Source organism: Biomphalaria glabrata, chromosome 18 (assembly GCF_947242115.1).
Source record: "Biomphalaria glabrata chromosome 18, xgBioGlab47.1, whole genome shotgun sequence".
Classification (NCBI taxonomy): Eukaryota; Metazoa; Mollusca; class Gastropoda; family Planorbidae; genus Biomphalaria; species Biomphalaria glabrata.
Genome location: NC_074728.1, coordinates 13,290,281 through 13,317,062, shown reverse-complemented (window position 1 = coordinate 13,317,062; position 26,782 = coordinate 13,290,281). Strand labels below are relative to the sequence as shown.

The 26,782-nt window shown below is 37.0% G+C and overlaps 1 protein-coding gene across 1 annotated transcript; it reads right to left on the bottom strand.

The window, feature by feature from the left end:
- Positions 1-281: 281 nt before the first annotated feature.
- Positions 282-19,557, bottom strand: LOC106074952 (uncharacterized). Its single transcript, XM_056016582.1, has 6 exons — positions 19,334-19,557; positions 18,234-19,004; positions 15,626-15,864; positions 11,533-11,672; positions 2,698-2,786; positions 282-1,648 (listed from the first exon to the last, which is right to left on the bottom strand). Exons 2-6 carry the CDS (start codon positions 18,462-18,464, stop codon positions 1,097-1,099), a joined length of 1,251 nt encoding a protein of 416 aa, XP_055872557.1. The 5' UTR covers positions 18,465-19,004; positions 19,334-19,557; the 3' UTR covers positions 282-1,096.
- Positions 19,558-26,782: the final 7,225 nt, after the last annotated feature.

Sequence of the window (26,782 nt, the reverse complement as noted above, 5' to 3'; positions counted from 1 at the left end):
AGAACAGCAGGCCACTTCTCCCTTGCAGACAGAAAAGAGCCAACAGTAACATCAGAGGAAATCTTGCCAGATGGAGAAGAAATATAGCTTATAACAAGTTTACATTTCTTGATCGGTTAAATAGACATTGTTTGTGGTTGAAATTGAAATGATTCCATGACATTTTATTGCAAAATGTATTTCTTCTCCAATGGTAATTATATTGTGTAAGCAATGTTTTCAAATACAAATAAATAACATGAACAAAATATGTCACAACATACAAGACACACAGCAATGTATGCATTTCACAAAATTTAGTAAACTAAAGGAGAACATTTCTATTATACTAATAAATACATCATTTCATGCTGTACTAGGCTTATTTCAGAGAGTCGTCATATACAGCGCTCTCAACATCATGGACATGTCAGTTGTCAATCAAACTAGCAAGACAAAGCTCCCTGACAGCAGTGCACATCCGACCAGCCATTCATCACTCAGTGAGATCAATAGAGCGTCAACATACAAAAAATAAATACATAAAAACTACATTGGCTGGTTCAAATGTTAGAGGGTTTGGTGCAATATCATTACACACTTAGAAATGTTTGAGCCACTGAGATCATAGGAAAGGCATGGGCCACCACAAATTGAGCACAGTAGATAAAATGTTGACTCAGCTATAGAAATATTAAACTAAACTAAAACAAACATACATAGTCCATGCAGTATTATTTTCAACTCAAATCTATGATTTATCTTTTTTTAAAATGAACACTCCATATCATAGAGAGTTGAGAGGAACTTTACTTTTATATCATGTAGCCCTATTAGGATTTTTTGTTCTCAAGGCGAATGGCTAGATTAGGGCTGCACAAAAAGATTTTGCTTCTGTTGTTTCCTTTTTTTCTATGATAGGGATTTACGGTAATCTCCCATTTTCATCGACTTGACTGATTGTATATTGAAAATGAAAAACAGTCAAAACAGTCAATGACTGATTGGTCCATCATGTGGGTTCATTTGGAGACAAAATGTCCTTCAAGTACAATATTATGCACTCACTAACTATGGACACACATGGCTGAGAACACAATGTTAACACACTCAACAGTTAGGGACAGACTTGAACTGAACACATGTCCTCGCACGATTCACTCGGACAGTAGGACGAACACCAGCCATTGAGTCCTGGAGTTTTGCTCCACAGTGGCGTGGTTTTGTAACAAAGGGATTTCCCGTTAGCTAAAGAGTTCGGGTGGAATTGTTTGCTGGTCGCCACCCACTCGAAGGCCGAGGGGTCAATGTGAATTTTAAACGTTGGATACTTGCAGAAGCAGGTGCAAAATTCAGACCTGCAGCTTCCTGCCTGACAGGTCCGCAGGCACCAAGTGCCCATTCCGGGTATAAGCTTTTGAATTCCACGAGCCTCGCAGGTCACGTGCTCCGCCAGTGGCGTGCAGGGTTGCCGGATGTCGGCGGTCACGTGACTCGGCCTGGTGGATGGAAGGGTGGTCACTTGTGTGGAACTAGAAGGGACTGTTGTTGAAGTGGTCACTGCTGGCTTGCTGCTGGTGGTAGGTAGTATGCTGTTGGATGTCGCTGTGGATTTACTTGTGGCTACACCAGCTTCAGGGTCCGTTTGGTAAACACCTTCTCCTAAAATCTATAATATAAAAAAAGCATAAATATATTGACACCACTTTGTATTTTTAATTAATAGTCATGACATGTAGCAGCACCATGTACACAAATTACTGGGTGAGGAAAGGGAAGAAACTGACTCCGACCAGAACATCGCCTAGCCGAAGGAACAAAGCTTACACTTTACTTGACCACCCAAAAATAACTTTTAAAAAGCTAATAGAGTTATCTGGACCTTTATAATGCCTGAGGGGAACGTCGTACAGACCTGTGACGAGCTATTGGTCTAAACTGCCCAGATGTGACGTTGCAGGTCAGTGTTCAGGTCTTCTATAATGATTGGTCTTGGATCTGCCAACATCCATCCACACTCGCTTACACCAAAATTAGAATCTTTACATGAATAGTTGGGTTATTTCAATCGCTATTTCAAGTGTAAGTTTCGGGTTTTACTCAGCATTTCATCTTGAAAACCAACAATTTATGAGTAGATACGGTTTTATATCGAAATATTTGGTTTTAAGAAAACAAACAAAAACTAGATCTACCAATGTTGGCTTCAGAATGACAAATTATTTCTTTTCGGGAAAAAAGCATATACAATACTGTAAACTGTCTTATGTGCTGAAGATATAAATATCCAACCTAACGATGTATTGGCATATCATGGGATAAAGGTAAAGAGGCTATAATTTCCAATAATAATCTATTACTTTATGATCTCAAATTGGAATGACAAAATCAATCGGCCCACCTATTACTTCAACTAATGGACACAATATAAATCAATTCTGAACAATAAATGTACATGGATAGTGACGAAATCAAACGCACTAAGTAATGGACCCCCAAATGTCCAGTTTCTCTCCCTTTTGTCCCCGGCTATCTCGCTACTCTGTAAATTAAATGTATTTCTAATTATTTCCTTGACGTACAAACGTCCACTGATTTCTGGACTTTAACGGGAAGCAAAGCAAACTGGGGTTCTGTCGACCTTGACACATTTTATCACGTGATGACGGGAAATTAAAAATAGACAATTTTTTGGCTTTGTAAAGTGTTCTCACTTACCTCTATATCTGCACAGTTGACGAAGCGTTCTTGCGGTTCACATCCCAAACATGATTCACACTGACTGTTGACTTTATGTTCTCTGTAACCTGGAAACACAAACAGAATGAAGTACTCAGTTGGAATACATGACTCAGTCATCATAAGATAAGATAAGATAAGATTGTCTCACTGATAATCTCATACTTTCAAAAAAGAAAACGCATTCAAGTGTTAGACTCCTAGAGCAAGTTTCATTTCAGATTCGACTTTAGTTTGTCATTGTTCTTAGCTGATATTTTCCTTGTTTGATTGTCACTCGGAACACTCGTAAGTGGAGATTTATCTCAGATAATCCTGATTTTCTATCATTTATAAGATTTTTATTTATTTTCCTGTCATGGACTTGTGATCGAGATTTGAACCAGAAAATCCGGACATTTTATTAAATTAGATTTTTAAAATGTATTTGTCAGTTTTTGCTTTGTGTTTTCTACACAGATGCATGTAAAACTAATTCCACAACTAATGGGGGCCCGAAAGATAAAACCTCTTTTAATTTTTCTATGTCACCTTAACATCTCAAAAACTCAAAGCGCCATTGAAAATTTCAATTTTCTCATCGCATTGACCATGCTTGAACCCGATGCAAAGTCTACTTGAGACTCTCTGAATGCAAACTTTTTTTTTCAATTTATTATGTAAACAGTTGTTGTAAATAGTTCCATTATTTTAAAAGTAGATTCAAAACTGATATGTGAGATTACTGATTACTTCTACAAAGCAGTGCACGTATAACTTAAGAGTTTGTAAGATTACTGATTACTTCTACAAAGTAGTGCACATATAACTGATGAGTATGTAAGATTACTGATTACTTCTACAAAGCAGTGCACGTATAACTTAAGAGTTTGTAAGATTACTGATTACTTCTACAAAGTAGTGCACATATAACTGATGAGTATGTAAGCTTACTGATTACTTCTACAAAGTAGTGCACCTATAACTGATGAGTATGTAAGCTTACTGATTACTTCTACAAAGTAGTGCACCTATAACTGATGAGTATGTAAGCTTACTGATTACTTCTACAAAGTATTGCACGTATAACTGATGAGTATGTAAGATTACTGATTACTTCTACAAAGTAGTGCACCTATAACTGATGAGTATGAAAGATTACTGATTACTTCTACAAAGTAGTGCACATATAACTGATGAATGAAATGTTTAGATCAGTGATTCCCAAAGTGGTCTATATAGACCCCCAGGGGTCTACGAAGACCTCCAAGGGGTCTACGAAAGTAAAAAAATAAATTGGGGGTCTATGAGATGTCCACGGGGGTCTACGGTAATAGATTTCATTTAAGCAGGTCGTTACTTAATTTTCACATTCCATTAATATAATTATTTCATACACTAATATATGATTTGTACCCAAGTTAATCCTTTCAATATTTATCCTGCTATTGAAACGAAACATTGTTGTATTCAATTTCAATACTTATTTAAATAGCTTAATTTTGTCTACATATAACTAATATTTAGAAAAAAAAGAAATGTAGACAGTACAGCATTAATTATTTAAAATTGGGATTCATTCCTTCCTTGTTAAACACACAGTTGCCTAAGTGACTCTTTTATGACAATATGAGACCAGTTACGCTGGAGGATCATCTGAGACAATGCCACCCTGACAAAAATTAAGATTTGAACAACTTTCGAACACTCAAAGTTCAGAATAGACCCACAAAATCTCTGCTCGACATCATATAGAGAAGATGATGGTTTGTGAGCGTCTTTCAAGATTTCTTTACTTATAGCAAAATACGGAAAATAGCAAAGGTCAAACATTGATTTTACCAGCCGTTTTACAAAAACCTAGATCTGTTACTATTAAAAGAATTTCTTTAAGCGACAATACAGTTTAAGGTCGCTTCGGTGGCATGAGTTATAAAATTAAAAGCTTCTTATGTAAATCTTTGCAAAAGATATAAATATAGTTTGGTCAGACAAGGTGTAGCGCTGTGTGCTACAAACTGTCTAATTGTCACCATCTTATCTCATCTCTGCCTGTGGTCCTTTCTGTGCATAGGCCACCAACCAGCTTCCTCCAGGCATCTCGGTTCTTGGCGAATATCTTCAACTATTCCCACGTCTTGCCCATCTGCTTGGCATCTGCTTCCAAATCGCGGTGCCATGGTAAAGCTCGAGCAGCCTTCCATCAGCTTATCAACACCTGGGGATCTTGGGGAAAAAGCACCACCACCAAGATTAGGCTATGTAACACCATTGTTAAGCCAATACTACTTTATGGATCAGAGACCTGGAGAACTACCATCAACACCATGAAACAATCCAGGTATTCATCAATACCTGCCTGAGGAAGATTCTTATAATCCGCTGGCCAGACAAGATCTCGAATGAGGAAATGTGGCAAAGAACAAAGCAGCAGCCCATTGAAGTAGATATCCTTCAGAGACGCTGGAGATGGATAGGTCACACCCTTCGCCAGCCTGCATCCAGCATAACAAGGCAAGCCCTAACCTGGAAACCACAAGGAAAGAAGAAAAGGGGACGGCCCAGGAATACATGGCGCGAATGGTCACCGTCTCCTTATATTTCCTTAAGGTTGACCCACGAGACCTGGTTTAGGCTCCAGTTATTCACCTTTGCCCCTCTCCTGTTAATGAAAACAGTTCCGCAGATTTAATATCTGAGCCACACGTGAAAGATCAAGAAATACACTAGCAACTGCTATTTGCGAAACTTTTTACAACGATACTTAAGGCATATTCATTAATTAATTAATTAACATTTTATGTTAGAAAGACTAATTCATAGAAAAACAGATTCGTATATAAAACATAATATCCTTAGTTGTGTAGTTTTAAATTACTATTTCACTCTTCAACGCACTAAAGCTAGAAATTGGTTTAAAAATATTGTTCATGAATTAGCAAAAATTGGCAAGTTGAGTAGGGGGTCTACCGAAAACCAGAAAACATGCCAAGGGGTCTACGAGACAAAAAAGTTTGGGAACCACTGGTTTAGATGTACATGTTTGTCCTGTAGATGGTACTGTGAAGATCGAAACGTGACAGACTGACAGGCAGCACAAAGACATCAGCGATTAGTCCCTGGAAGACTGTCAAAAAATGTATCAATTATTTTTTTTTTGCTTCACTTTTAACATGAACTTTGGAGCTCTATGTGTGTATGAGCACATGTCGTGTGTGTGTGTGATGTGTGAGTGGGTGTGACAATGTATCTGTGTGTATATTTCTTGGCACTGTCTGAAGACTGCAGGACGTGTAAAGCTCGGGCCCTAGTGTGACGTGATTGCATTAGTGTCACCGAGACAGCCGTGTGTCATTTATTGCCTTGACGTGACGTCACTCGTGGGTTTCTGTTCAGCTCGACAGTATTATGTCAGGGAGCGGATCATTTCAACACCGCACACCACACAACATCGAAAACCACAAACTGTAATTGAATGCTAATAACATTCAACACCGCACACCACACACTGTAATTGAGTGCTCATAACATTATTTGATCTTATTAATATGGAAAAGTAATATTCAAATCTGCCTTCGAGTGTGTGCAACTGTGTGGCCAGCAAATCCTTTCCCCAAAATCACTTTTCTACATGCTCATATTAGGCGAGAGAGAAAGAGTGTGTGTGTGTGTGTTAGAGAGAGAGAGAGAGATAGTGTGTGTGTGTTAGAGAGAGTGTGTGTGTGTGTGTGTTAGAGAGAGAGAGAGTGTGTGTGTGTGTGTGTGTGTGTTAGAGAGAGAGAGACGTCTTAAGCATAACATGAGAGCATTGATGTAAATGGTTGTTATTAATTTTGCTTTAATTGTAAGGCTTACATAAATCTATCTTATATGACAACTTTAAAAAAAAATTACATTCTTCTCTTGAATACATCAAATCTATTGTGTTGATTTCAATATTTGGGCTGTAAATTAAATGCTAATTCATAAGCTTATGGCAGTGGCTTGGGCAAATAGCATTTCCAACCTAGACTTCCGCATTCTTTAGAATTACCGTTTTGTTGACGTAGTGGCTAGACTAAGTCGAATAGACATGATTCTAACTTTAGGACTAGACTAGGTTTTAACGTAACAACTAAACGTAAACATTGTATTGGATTTAGTTTAATTTTTACAAGTGAATTACGACTAGATCTAAATGATCTTTTTTCCGCCACATGACACCCTCGTTAACCGTTGGCCTACAGATGACCTTTACACCATCTGCCCATATAGTATACTGGGAGAGCGTTACTTTTTTTTTTTTTTTACTTTACTAAATGATCTAAATTTTAGGTCTAGACTAGGTTTTAAACCTTCCAACTAAAAAGCTTTTCCATTAGATTAGGTTTAAACTGAACAAGTAGCCTTAAACTGTACAACTGGATTAGGTTTAAACTGAACAAGTAGCCTTAAACTGTACAACTGGATTAGGTTTAAACTGAACAAGTAGCCTTAAACTGTACAACTGGATTAGGTTTAAACTGAACAAGTAGCCTTAAACTGTACAACTGGATTAGGTTTAAACTGAACAAGTAGAATTAAACTGTACAACTGGATTAGGTTTAAACTGAACAAGTAGCCTTAAACTGTACAACTGGATTAGGTTTAAACTGAACAAGTAGAATTAAACTGTACAACTGGATTAGGTTTAAACTGAACAAGTAACCTTAAACTGTACAACTGGATTAGGTTTAAACTGAACAAGTAGCCTTAAACTGTACAACTGGATTAGGTTTAAACTGAACAAGTAGCCTTAAACTGTACAACTGGATTAGGTTTAAACTGAACAAGTAGAATTAAACTGTACAACTGGATTAGGTTTAAACTGAACAAGTAACCTTAAACTGTACAACTGGATTAGGTTTAAACTGAACAAGTAGCCTTAAACTGTACAACTGGATTAGGTTTAAACTGAACAAGTAGCCTTAAACTGTACAACTGGATTAGGTTTAAACTGAACAAGTAGCCTTAAACTGTACAACTGGATTAGGTTTAAACTGAACAAGTAGCCTTAAACTGTACAACTGGATTAGGTTTAAACTGAACAAGTAGCCTTAAACTGTACAACTGGATTAGATTTAAACTTAAACAAGAGAGTAAACAAATTAATTAGAAAGTATCCTGATTGCACTAATGAATCTTGTTTGTGATGCTTCATCATTTATTGAAATGATTTTAGATAGTGGAAACACAAACTCAAAATCGGCCCCCGAAGTGGTCCACCCAGGCAGGTAAAAAGGCAGGTTTCAATATTTTCAGAAATAATATCATAATGAGATTCTATCAAAGGCAAATGACAGAGAAGAATGGAGAAAGAAGGTTGACAGATCGTGTGTGGTGCCCCAAAGGTCCAGCAGACCAAGGGAAACGTGAAAGTGAAGCTGAAGTTAGATTTGAACTTGACCTAACTGATGAAATATAATGATTATCTAATTGATCTAATTGTTTTGTAAAGGGTCAATCACTTATTGAAAGCCTTAAGAATAAAACATTTTTGTAAAAAAAACAAAATTCCTTTAGTTTTGTGTTCCACTAATTGTATATTTGATTTCTGCAGTTCTCGCGATAATATGAAAAACTACTTATTAATTGTTCTTTTAAATTATGTCCAACTTATTTGCATAGTAAATAATTTTTTTCTTTAAAAAAAAACAACTTTTTTTTTGTCATTGTAGTATTTACATAACTTAGCAAAAAAATTGTAAAAAAAAAATATTTTTTGACCAAAAATCTAAAATCCTTTGTATAAATGTGTCATCTCCCGTATTAAAAAGCCTCTAGTGTTTGTTACTATTAATAATGAATAGTTGTAAAAAATGGTGTAGTTTTATGAAGAAAAAAAACCCTGCATTCATAGTTGATTTTAAAAATTAAATTTTTCGCTTTCAAAAAAAAAAAAAAGTAGCCGTTGCTTCAGAACTTTGAACGGTCTAAAATATCATGATGTCCGATTTTCATTTTCTCTTCTAGTTTGTGAGATCTAAACTAGACGGACGGGCGGACGGACAGACGGACAGACAGACAGGCCACACAAAACTAATAGCGTCTTTTCTCCTGTCTAGGGCCGCAAAAAATAGGGGGATTTTTCCACTAAAAGTTAATGAGACACAATTATCTGTTCTTTACATTATATCCATAACATTCTGTCAAAGAAAAAAAAAATAAACGAAATAAAAACGACAAGATGAAATGTGAGAGAGATATTGAAAGGTTAAGACAAAGTCACAAATGTCAAGGCCGCTCTATTAAAAGATGAAATGTGAGATATTGAAAGGTTAAGACAAAGTCACAAATGTCAAGGCCGCTCTATTGGAAGATGAAATGTGAGAGAGATATTGAAAGGTTAAGACAAAGTCACAAATGTCAAGGCCGCTCTATTGGAAGATGAAATGTGAGAGAGATATTGAAAGGTTAAGACAAAGTCACAAATGTCAAGGCCGCTCTATTGAAAGATGAAATGTGAGAGAGATATTGAAAGGTTAAGACAAAGTCACAAATGTCAAGGCCGCTCTATTAAAAGATGAAATGTGAGATATTGAAAGGTTAAGACAAAGTCACAAATGTCAAGGCCGCTCTATTGGAAGATGAAATGTGAGAGAGATATTGAAAGGTTAAGACAAAGTCACAAATGTCAAGGCCGCTCTATTGAAAGATGAAATGTGAGAGAGATATTGAAAGATTAAGACAAAGTCACAAATGTCAAGGCCGCTCTATTGGAAGATGACGGCTGCCAACTAAATAATGCTAACTACTAAATGTTATTAGTGATAGAACTTAGAACCTTGATTCTTGGTCACACATTAATTAACACCTCTGTATTAAGGACACCGGATGCACTCAAACGCTGGCTTGAAATAAAACTTGTCTAATAGATCATCAATTTGAAACTATTTCAAATATTCTTAAAGTAAACATGCAGACATAAAATAAGGGACATTACTACCATACAAAGCAAAAAAAAAAAAAAACAATAAAAAACCAAACAAACTAGGTCACAGTGTCCTAGTCCTGGTGATTCTTGTGTTTAATAAGCGTTTGAAGTATTTTATATCTGTTTCACGAGTTTTTATGTGTATAATTGTTTATGTTTTTCATGTGTTTAAGCGTTTATATGTTTTTCGTGTGTTTTTGTGGTTTATATGGGTTTCACAAGTTTTATATGACTTTTATGTGTTTCGCAAATGTTATGGTGTTATTTTTAAAATATGTTTTATGTGTTTTATATGAGTTTTGTACGTTTTATATGTCTTTCATATTTGTATGGTTTTTTTTTAATGTGTCTTAAATGTGTTTCGTTTTATGTTTCGTGTTTTTGTGTGTTTAATGTGTTTTGTATGTGCTTTATATAGATCTATGTTGCGTGTGTTTTATTTTATTTTTATATGTTTTTTTGTTTATTTCCAGTGATCTATTTGAGCACCTCGTACATTTCCTATGTGCACATTGTGTGTTTCATTTGAGAATTTCATGTTTGTGCATTTCGTGATTTATATTTTCTACATAAAAAGCGATAAATCTAAAAGTTGAAACGACGATCACCTTTACATTTGAGCTTAGTTCACTTATCCTGTCAGAAATACAAGCCGACAGATTGATTCCCAACGAATTATTCTTACTGCCAGAATATTGCATACACTAGTGTCTTCCTTATCACAAGTCTAGCCCTCTCTGTTTATTACTGGTGTCAAGGTGACCTCGTAACAGTCAAGTTTTGTTGACTTAGTGGTTGTTCACTGCCACTACTAGACCGGCTTTAATTCATCTCGTTTGTAGAACATTGTCTTATTTATTTACATTATACATGGTGCTGTTTTACGTGCTATGCATTTGTAGATCATTGTGTTTTGTGTTTTCTACTGGAAGATCTAAACTTAAGTCTGAATCTTGAGTCAGATTATTAAGTTTAAACTATGGTATTAAATAGATTTATTTCTCTCCAAGATTTGCTTAGAATATTATCTAAAAAAAAATTATCATAAATAGCGAACCAAAAGATTATTTTAAAAAAAAAAGATAATTTATGTTCTACTAGACAGGCAGTGGTATACTGGGTGAATCACCGCTGTATCTGTCAGACGAACTCATAACATCCTGTGAATATACCTGGTGACCTCAACTTAGTTATGAAATATTCAGTCTGCGCTTTGAACATTGAAAATTAGAGATACGCTGAACATTAAAACAGAGAGCTTTATAGAATCAGAGGTCAGGTCAGGCTTCTCACCGATCTCTCTCTGTCCGAAGGTTCCCCAATTAGAGGATAATTTCATCACATCCGTTTATATTGGGGTCACAACTCCTTGAGTCACATTAAGTTTTTCCCTACGAGGGATTCCTTCAAAATCCTACAATGTACCGCCACATAACCGTGAAAGGACCACATTAACAGAGTGTGTCTGGAACGGCGTGGTGGTTGGGAAATGCTCTTTCTTCCTTTTTTTCCCTTCTGTGGAAGCCCTCGGGAGGCTGTAATTCCATTTCCTGTTTATCTATCAACATCCTCCTCAGAACGTTGTCAAAACGGCGCCACATTTAGGATTGGAAAGATTGTACACTCGAGTGACAGAAACTTGACCTCTTCAGAGCTTCTCAATTTATAACTTTATTTTTTTTACGCAAATTTTTAAAAATATCTCCTGGAAACAATTATATCTTAAGACAATACACTTTTCTTTGTATAACTTTTTAAAGGGTCTGTTTCGCTTTTAGTGTTGGTTAAATACTGCTCATTGACATAATTTATGCATGTTTCCCCCCCCCACACACACACACCAAATGCTTAGACAATATCACGTGACTAGCGCACCTACTTACCAGTTATGTAATTCCATTGCAGTATACAGTGCTGACACGACAGATTGGCTGGGATGATAAGGTGAAGGTCGTGGAAGCCTTTTAAGCTGCCCGGGTAGTAGCGAGTAGATCCAGTTTCATTGATGACCAGTGGACTGCGACTAAACAGAAACATCGGATAGAAACAAATATTTAAATAATAGAATCATTTTCCAGTGGAAAAAAAACATTTACATTTGTAATTAATTTCTTTTTCTTTGTTTAAGCTTATCTCATTGTCTGACTTCAAGACATTATAAGATGCAGTAAAAATGTATCTGTCCCAAAGTCCCTTTCCTGTTTAGGTACAACGAACTCATGAGTACTTTCGACCGCACAAAGTTTCAACCATTTAAAAGTATATTTAAAAAATAACTATTAAAAACAAACTATGACTTCAAATATAAATGAGAACTTTAGCTCTGACCAAACTCAATACTGTAATGTTTGTGTGTTCTGTCATCAAAGAGTTAAAGGTTAAAGAGAATACATTTTCCGCGATGTTTTCTTCTGTCCTTGACCGTCTTCGCCTTCTGCCCCCGCCCCCTCTTCTCTCACCCTTCCACTTTCAATATTTTATATCATATCTATTTGAATACAAAGAAGTTACTAGACATCACGTATCTCTAAATAAAACATTGATTGCAAAGCTGTTTACATGTCCACATGAGAAGGAAAGTGATTGGGCACTTACTAAAACAAAACAAAATGGAATGGACAAACAGACAGGGTCTACCTGTTCTGACTGACCTAGTTTCTGTTACTTTGAGACACACACAAACAAATGTATATTTAAAAAACTCATACGCGACACACACACACATAAGCGTACGTTAATTAATGCGAATACAAATACACACAGACACACACACACACACACACATAAGCGTACGTTAATGAATGCGAATACAAATACATACAGACACATACAGTGAAGAGACGCTAGAAAATATATTTTATTTCTTTTTATGCGCTGTCAACATTTTGGCACTATCTAATCAATATTTATCTCTGTATAATCATTCTATGATCCATCTACCTGAATCTAGACAGCTTAAACAAAGGCGATGGTTCAAACATTTAGAATATAATTAAAATTATTCGAATTTTGTATAATAATGAAAATAGCCACCCTAAGGAACAAGTTATAACAATAGATGTATGGTGAGCATATTTAATTTATTTATCAGGCAACTCTAGTTTACTTTTTAGTTTAGTTACGTTTATTCGATGCAATGAGGATTTACTGTTTTCTACTTTCTACCCCGAAGGATACCGAGGTACCTAGAATGAAAGCTTCCCCATCACCGACCTATAAAAAAGATTTAAAGTTACTCTGTTTCTAATGCAATGAGCACACTAATGACAATCACCCATTAGAGCTGGATGGAGCTCAGGCACTTCCTAGCAATCCCGAAGCTCAAATTCCAAGTCTGATTTTAGCTTTTGCTATACGTACATGAGTAGCATATATAGTGTGACCTATAGTTTCTTTAGGAAGCTCTCAAAATGTTGCTGTTTACACGTTTTTAGTAAGGCCAACATGTTTAAGAATATCAGTTCTTATCTGCCAGGTCATCAGACCATCGTTCTGCTCTAAGACCTCGTAAAGTCAATGGCTGCACGTCGGAAACATGGGCTTGAGAAAGCGTGATATCTAAGCATATTTCAATGTTCCCTAACGACAGGGAAGTGACTCAGGTTGTTACATTTATCTCCCCTTCCTTTTTTTTTTATTACTTTGTTCTCACGCAATTAACTACGCTCTTAGAACTTTTGATTAATATGACATTTATGAATGATGTTTGCGTATGGAGATTCAAAGGAATGGTCAAACAAGGTCTATAGTCATTCATCTTGAAATAGGTGCCCATTGCGTTGTCTAGCTGATGGATGTGATTTGGCGTGTTCACAACCTGGAAATGAAAATCCTTGGTCAAGGGGAAACTACTAGACACGAGGTAAATGAATGAGAAAGAATTAATCAAGTACCAATTAAAAGGAAAGATGTACGTTTATGTACAAGGGGGAGATAACCTCACTGGAAATCGTCGAATCGGTGACGAGTTACTGCTGCTTGTAAAACTAAAGGAAACAATTAGGAGTTTGTTTCTTCCTTATTTTTGTAGGGAAATCAAAATTAATTTGAGGAAATAAAAAAAAAAACCTTTTTAAAAGGGTGGGGTCAGGCGCACATGAACACTTTCAAAACGTTAGCTAGTTAAAAATAGACCGACCACTGACTGGTTAGTTAGAATTACATCTAATGGAAATTACCGGAAATTTTCTCCATGGAAAAGTCGTCCATAAACATTTTATTTTTATACGAGGAAATCGAAGTAGGTTTCCATGTCTGGATTGACTTTTCCTCTCCAGAATACTACAAATCAACAGGTCATTGTTGCTACTTTGTGTTCTGGATTATGATTTATTAACTTCCTAACATTTTGCTAATCAAGCTTGCTATATGTCATCTATCTGTTTGACTTGAAAAAAACATTATATAAGAAACAAATGAATAGAACTGATTTTTTTTTTAAGAAATTGATTTTATAATATATTCTTTCTTACGAGGTTGAAAACAGAAATATATCAATAGAATAGGCTAGATTCATGAGTATTATATTATTGGTATCTATTTTTACTTTTACCTTGTATTAACTCACTCCGTCTGTCTGTCTGTCTGTCTGGGTGAAATCTTTTACAGGTTATTTCTCCCACTTTCCATTCTCGGCTCAAGTTCAAACTTTTTACAATTATTCATTGACAATGACAACACATGAACCAATCAAAAACTTAACCAACTAGTTTGTAAAATGTTTTACATGTTTCGGATGTTCCTTCAGAGTTGAAGATAGTTTACTTCCTAGTCCAAACCTCCCGCAGGACGACGGTGGATGGGAGCGGGCAGGGTTTGAACCCTCGACCGTCGATAAATCCGAACGACAGTCCAGCGCACAAACCGCACGACCAGGCAGCCATGTTTGTAGTTAATCAATAAGTCTTAATTAATTAATTTTGTTTTATATTGAAAATGCAATAAGCTAAGGCTGATAAGCCTTGCGTAGAGAATAAGGTCGCTACAAATTTTAAACTTATAATAGATTATAAAACCTTTTATTCTTAACAGTACTTCAATAGCTTAGTGGTAAACACGTAGGAATTTCGTCGGGGTGGCTCGAGTTAGAATTCATAATAAAGCAACTTTTTTAAAAATTGCTTTTGAAAAAGCAGTACAGAAACCTTCTCCCAGATACCCTTTACCCCCCCCCCCCCCAAAAAAAAAAACAAAAAAAACTCGTCCACAAAAGTGATTAAAGCGCAAAGAGTATGAGGAAAGTTGCGTTAAAATATTTCCATTCTCACAAATTTAATATGTTAAATTAATTACAATAATGATTCAAAATAAATGATGCATATAGCTCAATAATAAACTTTGCTTTATTTTTTTTTTTTTAATTTTATATTTTTACTTGTTTTGTCTTTGGTTCTGTAGCAATGTCTGGAGTGAATGTGAGGCAGTTTGATGTAGCAATGTTTGTATTGAATGTGAGGCAGTTTGATGTAGCAATGTCTAGAGTGAATGTGAGGCAGTTTAATGTAGCAATGTCTAGAGTGAATGTGATGCAGTTTGATGTAGCAATGTTTGTATTGAATGTGATGCAGTTTGATGTAGCAATGTTTGTATTGAATGTGAGGCAGTTTGATGTAGCAATGTCTAGAGTGAATGTGAGGCAGTTCAATGTAGCAATGTTTGTATTGAATGTGAGGCATTTTGATGCAGCAATGTCTGGAGTGAATGTGAGGCAGTTCGATGTAGCAATGTTTGTTTTGAATGTGAGGCAGTTTGATGTAGCAATGTCTGGAGTGAATGTGAGGCAGTTTGATGTAGCAATGTCTAGAGTGAATGTGATGCAGTTTGATGTAGCAATGTTTGTATTGAATGTGATGCAGTTTGATGTAGCAATGTTTGTATTGAATGTGAGGCAGTTTGATGTAGCAATGTCTAGAGTGAATGAGAGGCAGTTTGATGTAGCAATGTCTGTAGTGGATGCGAGACGTAAAACACACGTACCTTGTAAAGCAAGTATCCAGATCCAGCAAGTTAGGCCCATCTCGAAAGGGACAGATGCGAAAGAAAAAATATCCCAGCAGATTGCCTGAAGTGTACACCGTCACGTTAATTTCTTTGCCACTCCTGTAGGCTCTCTGAGCAGGAGCATTGGAATATTTTCCTGGGTACTCGTTCTCCTTGATTCCAAAGACTCTATCCCCACAAGCGCCACACTGCCCTTTCCCTGGTCCCCACATGTACTGAGGAAACAAATAGACATGAAATAATGAGATTAGCACAGAGAAAAAAAAATATAATCCGTACCGGAACTTTGGGGACGCGGTGGTGTCCTGGGTTCGAATCCCGGTGAAGACTGGGATTTTTTATTTCGGGATTATTATGGCGCCCTTAGTCTACCCAATTCTAATGGGTACCTGACTTTACTTGTTGAAAGTAAAGGCGGTTGGTCGTTGTGCTGGCCACATAACACCCTGCTCGTTAACCGTTGGCCAAAGAAACAGATGACCTTAACATCATCTGCCCCATAGATTGCAAGGTCTGAAAGGGGAAACTTTACTACCGGAACTTAAGTAGAAATAGCTTCTGAAGTATTTTGGTCTGCAATAAGACGGAGCGTCTAAATGAATGTTCCATCTATTGTAACAGAACACACACTTTTTTTAAAAACAAAGTTTAGTATTCTTCATTCGCACACTCCGAGATAAGCTTCCAGCGACTACAGTTCATTTCGGAAGTTTTTTAAGCACTAGTCTTTAAAAACTAAAAACTGGTTTTAACAAAAGTGAAATGCTGTATAATGAAACAAATAAAACAAAAACCTTCAAATTATCAGACAGTTTTCACGGCCAACGTCATGAAAACATTTTTAGAAAAGAATTTTGATTAGGACTAACTAAAGGAACCCAAGTTTCTCCTCTCGTTCTCATACTCTCCCTCTCTCTCTCTCTCTCTCTCTCTCCCTCTCTCTCTCTCTCTCTCTCTCCCTCTCTCTCTCTCTCTGTATTGTATTCTATTTTTTCCCATGATAATGACAACTCAAGTTAATGTGCATCTAATCTGATGACGTCAAATGGCATTCTTCAGTGACAGATTTGGTTTAAAACGTGTGCCACCAATTAGTAGAGCTTGCTTTTCAAACCACTTTTTTCCCCTCAGCCTAAGTTTCGTATAAATATGTTAATGTGTCTAGAAAAAAAACAACATTGTCTTGTATAACTGTAGCCTTAACAATGAGTAAGGACGTAATTATATTTTTGCTCGTATTGTTATTCTCAGAAATCGGAGATTAAAAAAAAAAACAGTATTCTTTGTATTATTTTTGACTCTATTTAAATGACAACATGTGTGCTAATTTTGTCCCTTTTTTTAGTACAATAGGTAAAAGTTAAGAATTTTGATAATGAATTGAACAGAATGGAAGTTGTCCCACTGATCAATCCAATGTCTTATAACCATTCACTTCCTATGACCACAAAGTAAGTAACAGAGCCAATCAACCAGTTCACTAGTGAACATATCACTAGCTACATAGTATGCAAGATAGCAAGAGAAGACAACAACATTGTGATTTGTTGAGTTGAAAGCAATGCTACATAGAAGCCTCATTGCCTCCCTTCTATCAACAGACCATCTGTTCTATATCTATTTGATCTCTCTCATTTAAATCAAGAAGTAATTACATTTGGTATGCAAGTTTTAAAATAAAACATATAAAACACCAAAAGCTTTATTGGCGCAAGTCAACGACAAACTTGAAGGGTTTTACTTGGACAGAAAAACAGTAAACCGGTCAGCGCTTGAAACAATAGATTTAATAACATACCTTTAGAAAAACGACTTTTGAGTTTGTATGGTATAATGAACTTAGTTTTGTATCAGCCAATTTAGAAAGAGCTTTAGAGCGACAACTGTTAAGCTTGCAAGCCTCTAAATGAAAGAATTTTGTCCTAGGGAACATTGCACATGCAATCAAGTAGTGCTTGATGGCAAAATGAAAGAATCGAACAAGGAAGATTTAAAGTGTAAATCTGACTGCAGTGAAAGACGCTCAATAGGAACCTTTTTTTTTTTTAGATAGAAAAAGGATCTTAATACTATGATTAGATGTTCTTTGATATTGTAAGCATGGAAAAGTAACACGTTAGCATTGAACAAAAAATACAACAAATCGTTGATCTGTAAAACCTCAATTTAAAATTATTTTGACTTTATTGTAATAAAAAAGACAACAACTAAAGAATAGCAACTCTTCTCCTACTTCTTGTCATCGGTAGCACTCGAACTTTCCTAAATCTCAGTCCCATAATGCTAAGTCTAAAACTAATTTAAATAGTTAATTAACCGTAATCTCAATCTTTATATTAACCCTCACCAAATCTCTAGTACTCAACAAACAATCCATCTAATATCTCAATCTTCTAGAATAAAAGAGAATAATGGCGTCCTTAGTGACCGCACTAGGACAATAGATAAAAAAAATAAAGACACGCATAACTTTTTCTTTCTTTTGACAGGGCATTCGGTAAGATCAAAAAATGTGTGCCAAGGCCTATGGTAGATTGTAGCGAAACTATGCACTAGATCTGCACTAGGTGGCGTATGGACCTACCTCAAACCCGCCGCAATTCAGTTGTTCGTCATAGTCATTGACAGATGCGTCCGCCACTCCCTCTCTCCAGTAGCTTGACCTCATCGGGGGCTCGACCAGCCTGGCCCTTGCCCCGGTGTCTTGGCCTTGGACGAGATGGACGACTAAAGACAGCAAGAAGGCCAGGACACACTGGTAGTGGCCACTGCTTCTCCTGGGCGAAGTGTTACAGTGGAAAGACCATGACGTCATATTTCGGTAAATCAGCGCCCCCTGTCTTGTGTGAAAGCCAAGGTCGGACAGGTGAATGGATATCTCCGAGGGACGATTGGTAGATATAAATGCTTTTACCTACAATTTAAGTCTTTCTTGTAGTCCAACCACCTATCAACGTCAGTGGTAAGGTTAAATACTTTGGTCGATAGGTAACTTTCTTTGCTACAGGCAGTCCTGGTTTAACTTTACTCACACTGTGAACTACTCTAGCGCCTACAAAAATCTCAGTTTTATTTTCAGGCTAGTCCGCGATTGAATTAAATATCACTCCTGAACTAATCCCTTTATTACCAACAAAGGGCCCAGTTTCCTGTGAAGGAAATTTATCAAGATCGTGACGAGCTTGCCAACTTCAACACTTAAACTTTCAAGTTAGATCAATTTGCAGAAATGGCTTCAGAACCGCCAGCAACAAAATGTAGATTACGTCAGACAAGAGAGATAAACGTGGAAGATTTTCTTGCTTATTTGCTGTTTCTGACTGCCTTTGTTTACTCCAGTTATATCCCTTGTTCTCTACAACGAAATAAAACAACACAAATCGAATATTCAATGAAAAGTAAAATAAGAACCACGAACATTAAAAAATACTATTAAAATACTTGGCACATTTTTAAATTCCAATAACAGGCCTACCATTTGTGCAAATCTAGTTAGGAAACAAATGTATATTTTATGGCTTGTATTCTTAATAATCTGAATTTAAAAAACATTTGTTTTGCAATATCTTCATTTCCCCCCCCCCCTTTTTTTTCTCTTTGGTCTATTGTTGTTTTTTTTTTAATTTAGTAGTAGACTAACACTAAAAGCCAGAGTTACTGAGCTTTAAAAACAAAAATACCTACACACACTGTCTCTAAAGCTAACACTGGCGGTCGGTCAAACTGTTTCTCACTAAATGATGAGTTAGTAAAACCCCATTGTATTTGTAGTTTAGCGTGTCTTTTTTTTTTTTTTTTTTAATCGCTTGTCACACATACACAAAAAATACATCATTTCCTATTTTTAGCTCTTCTTCACTGACCTGTACATAAAACATTAATGGCTACGTCAACACACACACGCACGCACTAATCTATGAGATCCTTTACGTCTAAGGGAGGTAAAAAAAAACAACCACCAACCAATTGACAGGTTATAAAAACCTACAGGCCGCGCCATGGGAGACAACTCTCTTACTGTTCAGCGTGCGCGGAAGTACGAAGATCAACGGAAAATATGTACTACGGTTCGAGGTGTGAACTGTCAATTTGTTATGATTAAATCTTTGATTTGATTTCAGCAGCTCAGAAAGCTGTCCATGAACCGGAGTCTCGAGGGTAACGAGCTAGAGCGGAAGGGTATCCCACGGACAGCAAAAAATGACCTCAAAACAGCTGTCAAGAAGATATTGTTTAAATAGAAAGCCAAGCCCTGCGGCCGACATAGGTACATTGTTCTTTGCTGGCGGCGGTGTTGTAGATAATAGCCATGTTGTTGATAATAGCGGTGTCGTTGATAAAAGCCATGTTGTTGATAATACCGGTGTCGTTGATAAAAGCCATGTTGTTGATAATACCGGTGTCGTTGATAAAAGCCATGTTGTTGATAATAGCGGTGTCGTTGATAAAAGCCATGTTGTTGATAATAGCGGTGTCGTTGATAATAGCCATGTTGTTGATAATACCGGTGTCGTTGATAATAGCGGTGTCTTTGATAATAGCGATGTCGTTGATCATCTTGGTGTTATTGTTGATGTTTTTGTTGACACTGTTGTTGTTATTGTTGATGATGTTGGTAGTATGGAAGTAGATTTTGTTTTAAAATTCAATGTTTTTTTTAGTTGCTATTCATTGTTGTTGCTGGTGGTGTTTTTGTTGTTGTTAACCGTGATGGTGGAGGTGGTAGAGTTAGTTTTGTTCGTGTTGCTGTAATCGCAGGGCTTGCTTATGTTGTTGAAAGTGGTGTTGATGTTGTTGGTGCAGTGCTGTTGGTGGTGTTGTTGATGTTAGTGTTGTTGTTGATGATGTTGTTAATTTTGTTGGTGCTCTGGTATACGTTGGTCATGTTTTTGTTTTTGGTTGCTATTGCTGTGGATGACGCTGATATAACACTATTGGCACAGAACGCGAAAGAAAAGCTATTTCATCATCTGAAAATGGTTGTCAGGATGTTATTTGAAGAGATAGACTTGTGTTACATCTTGTCCCAATCCTCTGGCATGTGGATTCAGAGGTGCCGTTGATATAAGACAAACGCTACTGAGTGGCAATAAAATGAAACAGTGTAGACATTATTTTTTAGCGGCCCCCAAAAGGGGAAAAGACGCTATTAGTTTTGTGCGAAATGTCTGTCCGTCTGTCCGTCCGTCCCGTTTAGATCTCGTAAACTACAAGAGATATTGAAAATCCGACTTCACAATATTTTAGACCATTCAAAGTTCTGATGCAACGGCTACTTTTTTTTTTCCTGAAAGCGAAAATTCTAATTTTTAAAATTAATTATGCAAGCAGTTTTTTATAAGAAAAAGCTAATTAGTATGCATTATATGTTAGACCTAATTTAAGACAAATAGTAATCTTATAAACATCATTTTCGTGAACATTTTCTATATAGCAGATTTCTTTTTTTTTTTTTTTTTTTTTTTTTTTTATGAGATTGAGCCTTTTCAAAACAATTAACTTATTTAGTTCGAGCCGAGGGTCCCGGGTTCGAATCCTGGTGAAGACTGGGATTTTCAACTTCTGAGTCTACCCAGCTCTAATGGGTTCCTGACATTAGTTGGGGAAAAGCAAAGGCGGTTGGTCGTTGTGCTGGCTACATGACACCCTCGTTAACCGTAGGCCACAAAAACAGATGAACTTTACATCATCTGCCCTATAGACCACAAACTAGTTAGGCCAGGTTCACATCTAACTTTACATTCACTTTCACGTATCCTTTGATCTGCGGGACGGTTGGGGCACTACACAAGATCTGTTAACCTTCTTTCTCCATTCTTATCTCTCATTTGTCTTTGATATAATTTCATTCGGATGTTCTTTCTGAAAATATTGAAGCCTACCTGGGTGGACCACTGGTCGTGCGGTTTGCGCGCTGGACTGTCGTTTGGATTTATCGACGATCGAAGGTTCAAACCCTGTCTGCTCCCATCCCCCGTCGTCCTGCGGGAGGTTTGGACTAGGAAGTAAACTATCTTCAACTCTGAAGGATTATCCGAATTATGTAAAACATTTTACTTCGGGGGCCGATTTTGAGTTTGTGTTTCCACACAAACTGTCTTTTGTAACCTTGTTTTTTATTTTAATTCTTTCAAACTCGGAAATTAAAACAATAAATATAGATACAGTAACTACAGGATGCAATAGGATGGATGACAATCGCATCCCGAAAATCATTCTCTACAGGCAACTCGCGTCTGGCTCAAGAAAAACGGGTTGCCCCCACATCCTTTACGTGGATGTAATAAAGCGGGACCTCAAAACAGTGAACATCGATACTGACCATTGGGAAGACATAGCCCTAGACCGCACTAGATGGAGAGAGACGGTGACCAAGAAAGCTATGGACAATGAAAAAACATGGGCCTTAGATCTGGAAGAAAAGCGTGGTATACGAAGGATGGCCAGCTCCTTTATCACCTAAGCGAAAGCCACCTTGACTTGCGATATTTGTGAACAAGAGTGTCTTTCCAAAATAGGGCTCCACAGTCATACGAAGAAGTGTTCGAGATGAGCCATAGTCGCTCTACGACTGAAGGTGGCCAACAGGATGCTATAATATTAGTAATGATTAAATAAACTAAGCAACTTTGTACTTACGACATCTATTTCTAGGTCCGAACTCTAACTAACTCAAAAATAACAACTTCAACTACTTAAATAGTTTCGTTCCCAAAATCTCTAGAATTTTCTTTTCAGGTCCACGATATCTTAACCTTCACCTTTCTTTTCCAGCCTTTTTGTTACCTTACCTAACTCACGCACATTGACCTTGTACTCATGATCATCTGATTATTCTTGCAACTAACCTTGACCTTGTGTCCGTTCTACACATTATAGCGTGACAATGGTATTTAAGTTTACCTATAAGAATGTCAAGAACGAAAAGATAACTTTATATTGACTCAAGTTGGGGTATTATTTTACCCATGAACATATTGCCGTGATTGTTTTAGCGAAACTACTCAATTAAGTAAACCTGGGCATGGTGGACAAGCGGTAAAGCGCTGGGCCTCTGAACGAGGGGTCTCGAACTGGAATTCCGGTGGAGAGTGAGATTTAATCTCTTTTATTTCCTTGGACGCCCCTGAGTGAAACCGGCTCTAAAGGATACCTGACATACATAGTGGTCATTGTGCTGGCCACATGACACCTTCGTTAACCGTCTGCCATAGAGACAGATGAGCTTGAAATGATCTGCCCCCATTGATCGCAAGGCATGAAAGTTTTTTTTTCACTAGTAAACAGTTGAATATGTTTTGTTTGACATGTTTCGGATGTTCCTTCAGAGTTGAAGATAGTTTACTTCCTAGTCCAAACCTCCCGCAGGACGACGGGGGATGGGAGCGGGCAGGGCTTGAACCCTCGACCGTCGATAAATCCGAACGACAGTCCAGCGCGCAAACCGCACGACCAGGCAGCCATCATCATAATAAGGGAGGGGGTAGTAAAGAGGGAATGTTGGCAAGTGGTAGAGCCCTCGATTTCTAAACGAAGGAACTTGAGTCAAAGCATGAGCTTATAGCCTTATATGCTTTCAATAACCTTTGAATAGGCCAACTTGAATACCGATAATTCTCTGAGACAAAGTGAAAGCGATAGGTCGTTGTGTTGGTCACGTGACGCTTTTAAAAACTCATTCTTATATCTCCCCCATGGGTCTGAAATCAGTGTTCATTTAGAAAAGTATTTGAAGAATTCCATTTTTATGCCTAAAATAGTGACCACATTAACCGCCTAGGCCTGTCCCAGGCTTCGGGCTAACTGCACTCCCAGACACTGTTTTGCCCTCCCCCCCCCCCCCAATTTCTGTTAACGAAGCTAACCTATCGATATAAACTTGAAAAAAAAAATAGCACAGCTTGTCTGACCCACCTGTGTTCCAAATATAGCAATGTCGTTTTATTTAGAGATCTAATTGTGTACTTATTAAACCGCATTCATTTTAGTTCTTTCCTTTTTTTTTAAACATGAATGGTGTTCAATTAAATTCTTTTGATTACAACATAAGAATTTATATTTTTGACTCATTGACCTTTCACTGTACACTCCCACTTTCAAAATGTAGTTCGCATTAGCGCTAATGTCGCTATTTGTTTTTAAAAACTAGATCGAAGATTTAATAGTCATCTAAAAAAAAACTTAACGGAGAGAGATGCGAGATCAACATTATATTTACATTGATGAATTCATGAAGGTCCTCATTTAATATTCATGTCTATCTATCTATCTGTCTATCTATCTATCTATATCTATCTATCTATCTATCTATCTAACTATCTATCTATCTATCTATCTATCTATCTATCTATCTATCTATCTATCTATCTATCTATCTATCTATCTATCTATCTATCAACCTATCTATCTTTCTTTCTTTCTTTCTATCTATCTATCAATCTATCGATCTATCTATCTATCGATTGATCGATCGATCGATCTATCTATCGATCTGTCTGTCTGTCTAAAACTAAAACCAGAGAGTAACTTTTGCATCGATACACTGAATGTTTGTGTGTGACAATGGTTTCTTCCTAATATAGGTTAGGCTCTTGTCTGTCTCGAAGTTGTCACTTATCATGACGTCATGTCAGTTAACGTCAGCTCCCAAGAAGGATGCCCCAGTAATTTGCCGGCACGTATCGCCAGCCATCGTTTTTTATCTCAGAACTTATTCGATGCGCTTTGCTGTTTCATTTCAATGTCCTCATTTGTTCTCCTACACCTTTGTCAGCCGTGGGAGAAGGGGGGACTATGGGAGGGTATGAACATTTCTTACGCAGGCCTCATCAAAGCAAGACATCTTCACATCCAATGGAACTGAGGTGTTGATGCTTCATTATGCACTGTGGCCAAGTGTTTCAATGGGGCAGGATAGCACAGCCTTACGGGTCGGATAAAGCCCTCGGGCCGTTCTTTGAGCATCACTGTGATTCATTGAGGTCAGGTTATGAACTGAAATTCTGACTAATTGTGCAGGGTTTAAATAAAGAAACAAAGGACTTTATTTGAATGTTTAAGAAAGAAAAAAAAGTGACAGATATTTTCAAACATGGAAGCACATTTATTAATAAAAATCTTTTCGTTGTATCCGGTGTAGAGAAAACATGGGGGGGGGGGGGGGGGGATAGTGTTGGGTACAAAATGTTCCTTTAATAAATTCTATTATTCATTAGTTATTAAAAGTAAAGTTATGGCTCTTGTAAAAAGTTGTAGCTTCATAAAGGAGGAATTTAAAAAAAAAAAACACTTTTTTTAAAAATGTTACTTATTAATTAGTTGAGAACAGTGGTCTCTCTCTATGGCATCTTTGACAATGTTTGTTTTGTTTAAATCTATTTCGACATTTCCCTCAATCTGCCTCTTTTTATTTTTTACTTTTTTTTTTTCATTAGCTTCCACTATGGCGTCACCACTTCACTTTTTTTTCTTTTTTTCTATCTTATAGTATTTTTTAGCTAACAACAAAGGGGGATATCATAATGGGTATGTAAACAAAGGGCAGATTACTGTGATTTATTTTAGTGTGAAAATCCACAGTACGAGTAAGAGTTATAGTGCCTGCTCTAAATCGTTGCTCCAGGTTGACTGATTGAGAAACTGCTATCTGGAGGAAGAAATAAGTATATAATTTAAGACTAAATCTAAAATAGGGAATCCAATATGTTCACCTTGACCTACTCTTTTGTCTGTTGAACCAGTGTGGCACCACAAATGATCTGTCGACTGTCTTTCTCCACTCCTGTTTTTTTTCCATCGAGAAGAATCTCTTTCAACGACAGGCCCTTCCATTCTTTAATGTTGGCTTCACATTACTTTCTCTATCTGCTTCTTCTTCGTTTTCTTGGTGCTGTTTCCTAAAGGAAAGTATTGGCAAAGTCCAATATGCTAAAACAAGTTAAATATTAAAAAAAAAAACTCTTATATTGAGTGAGTTTGCATTAATTAATTATTTTAATCAATCGTGTAATTAATTTTTAATGACTCAAAATTGAACCAATTAGGCCTACAAGCAACACCATATGTTGTTTAAAAAGGATAAACCGTTTAGTTCATTATTGCACCTGACTTAATCCGACTTGACTTGACCTGACCTGACATGACAAGAGCGCTATTAGAATTTCTTAAGTCACTGTATGTATTTGTCATCGTATTGGTAATTTTGGTTAACTATTATTTCAGATGGGGGTGCGGTGGCTGAGTGGTTAAGCACTTAGGGGTCCTGGGTTCGATTCTCGGTGAAGAGATTTTGAATTTTTAGGGAGCCCCTGAGCCCACCCAACTCTAATGGGTACCTGACTTTAGTTGGAGAAAGTAAAGCCGGTTGGTCGTTGTGCTGGCCATATGACACCCTGCTCGTTAACCTTTGGCCAAAGAAAACAGATGACCTAGACATCATCTGCTCTATAGATCACAAGGTCTGAAAGGCAAACTTTTATTATTTTGGATGGCATTTAGTGAGATATTCAATTGTTACGAACATAATAAGAGAGTCGAAAACCATGTTGGCTTAGTCTGGCTTGAATACACTGAATGACTACACAGTCTGGCTTGAATACACTGAATGACTACACAGTCTGGCTTGAATACACTGAATGACTACACAGTCTGGCTTGAATACACTGAATGACTACACAGTCTGGCTTGAATACACTGAATGACTACACAGTCTGGCTTGAATACACTGAATAACTACACAGTCTGGCTTGAATACACTGAATGACTACACAGTCTGGCTTGAATACACTGAATGACTACACAGTCTGGCTTGAATACACTGAATGACTACACAGTCTGGCTTGAATACACTGAATGACTACACAGTCTGGCTCGAATACACTGAATGACTACACAGTCTGGCTCGAATACACTGAATGACTACACAGTCTGGCTCGAATACACTGAATGACTACACAGTCTGGCTCGAATACACTGAATGACTACACAGTCTGGCTTGAATACACTGAATGACTACACAGTCTGGCTTGAATACACTGAATGACTACACAGTCTGGCTTGAATACACTGAATGACTACACAGTCTGGCTTAAATACACTGAATGACTACACAGTCTGGCTTGAATACACTGAATG

What these genes read in the sequence shown, in the direction of transcription:
- LOC106074952 (XM_056016582.1), bottom strand. Translation starts at nt 18,464, where the DNA reads ATGACGTCATGGTCTTTCCACTGTAACACTTCGCCCAGGAGAAGCAGT. An exon ending in GCAATGGAATTACATAACTG is followed by an intron (nt 2,787 to 11,532) that starts GTAAGTAGGTGC and finishes TTGTGTTTCCAG; the next exon opens with GTTACAGAGAACATAAAGTC. An exon ending in TCAACTGTGCAGATATAGAG is followed by an intron (nt 1,649 to 2,697) that starts GTAAGTGAGAAC and finishes TTTATATTATAG; the next exon opens with ATTTTAGGAGAAGGTGTTTA.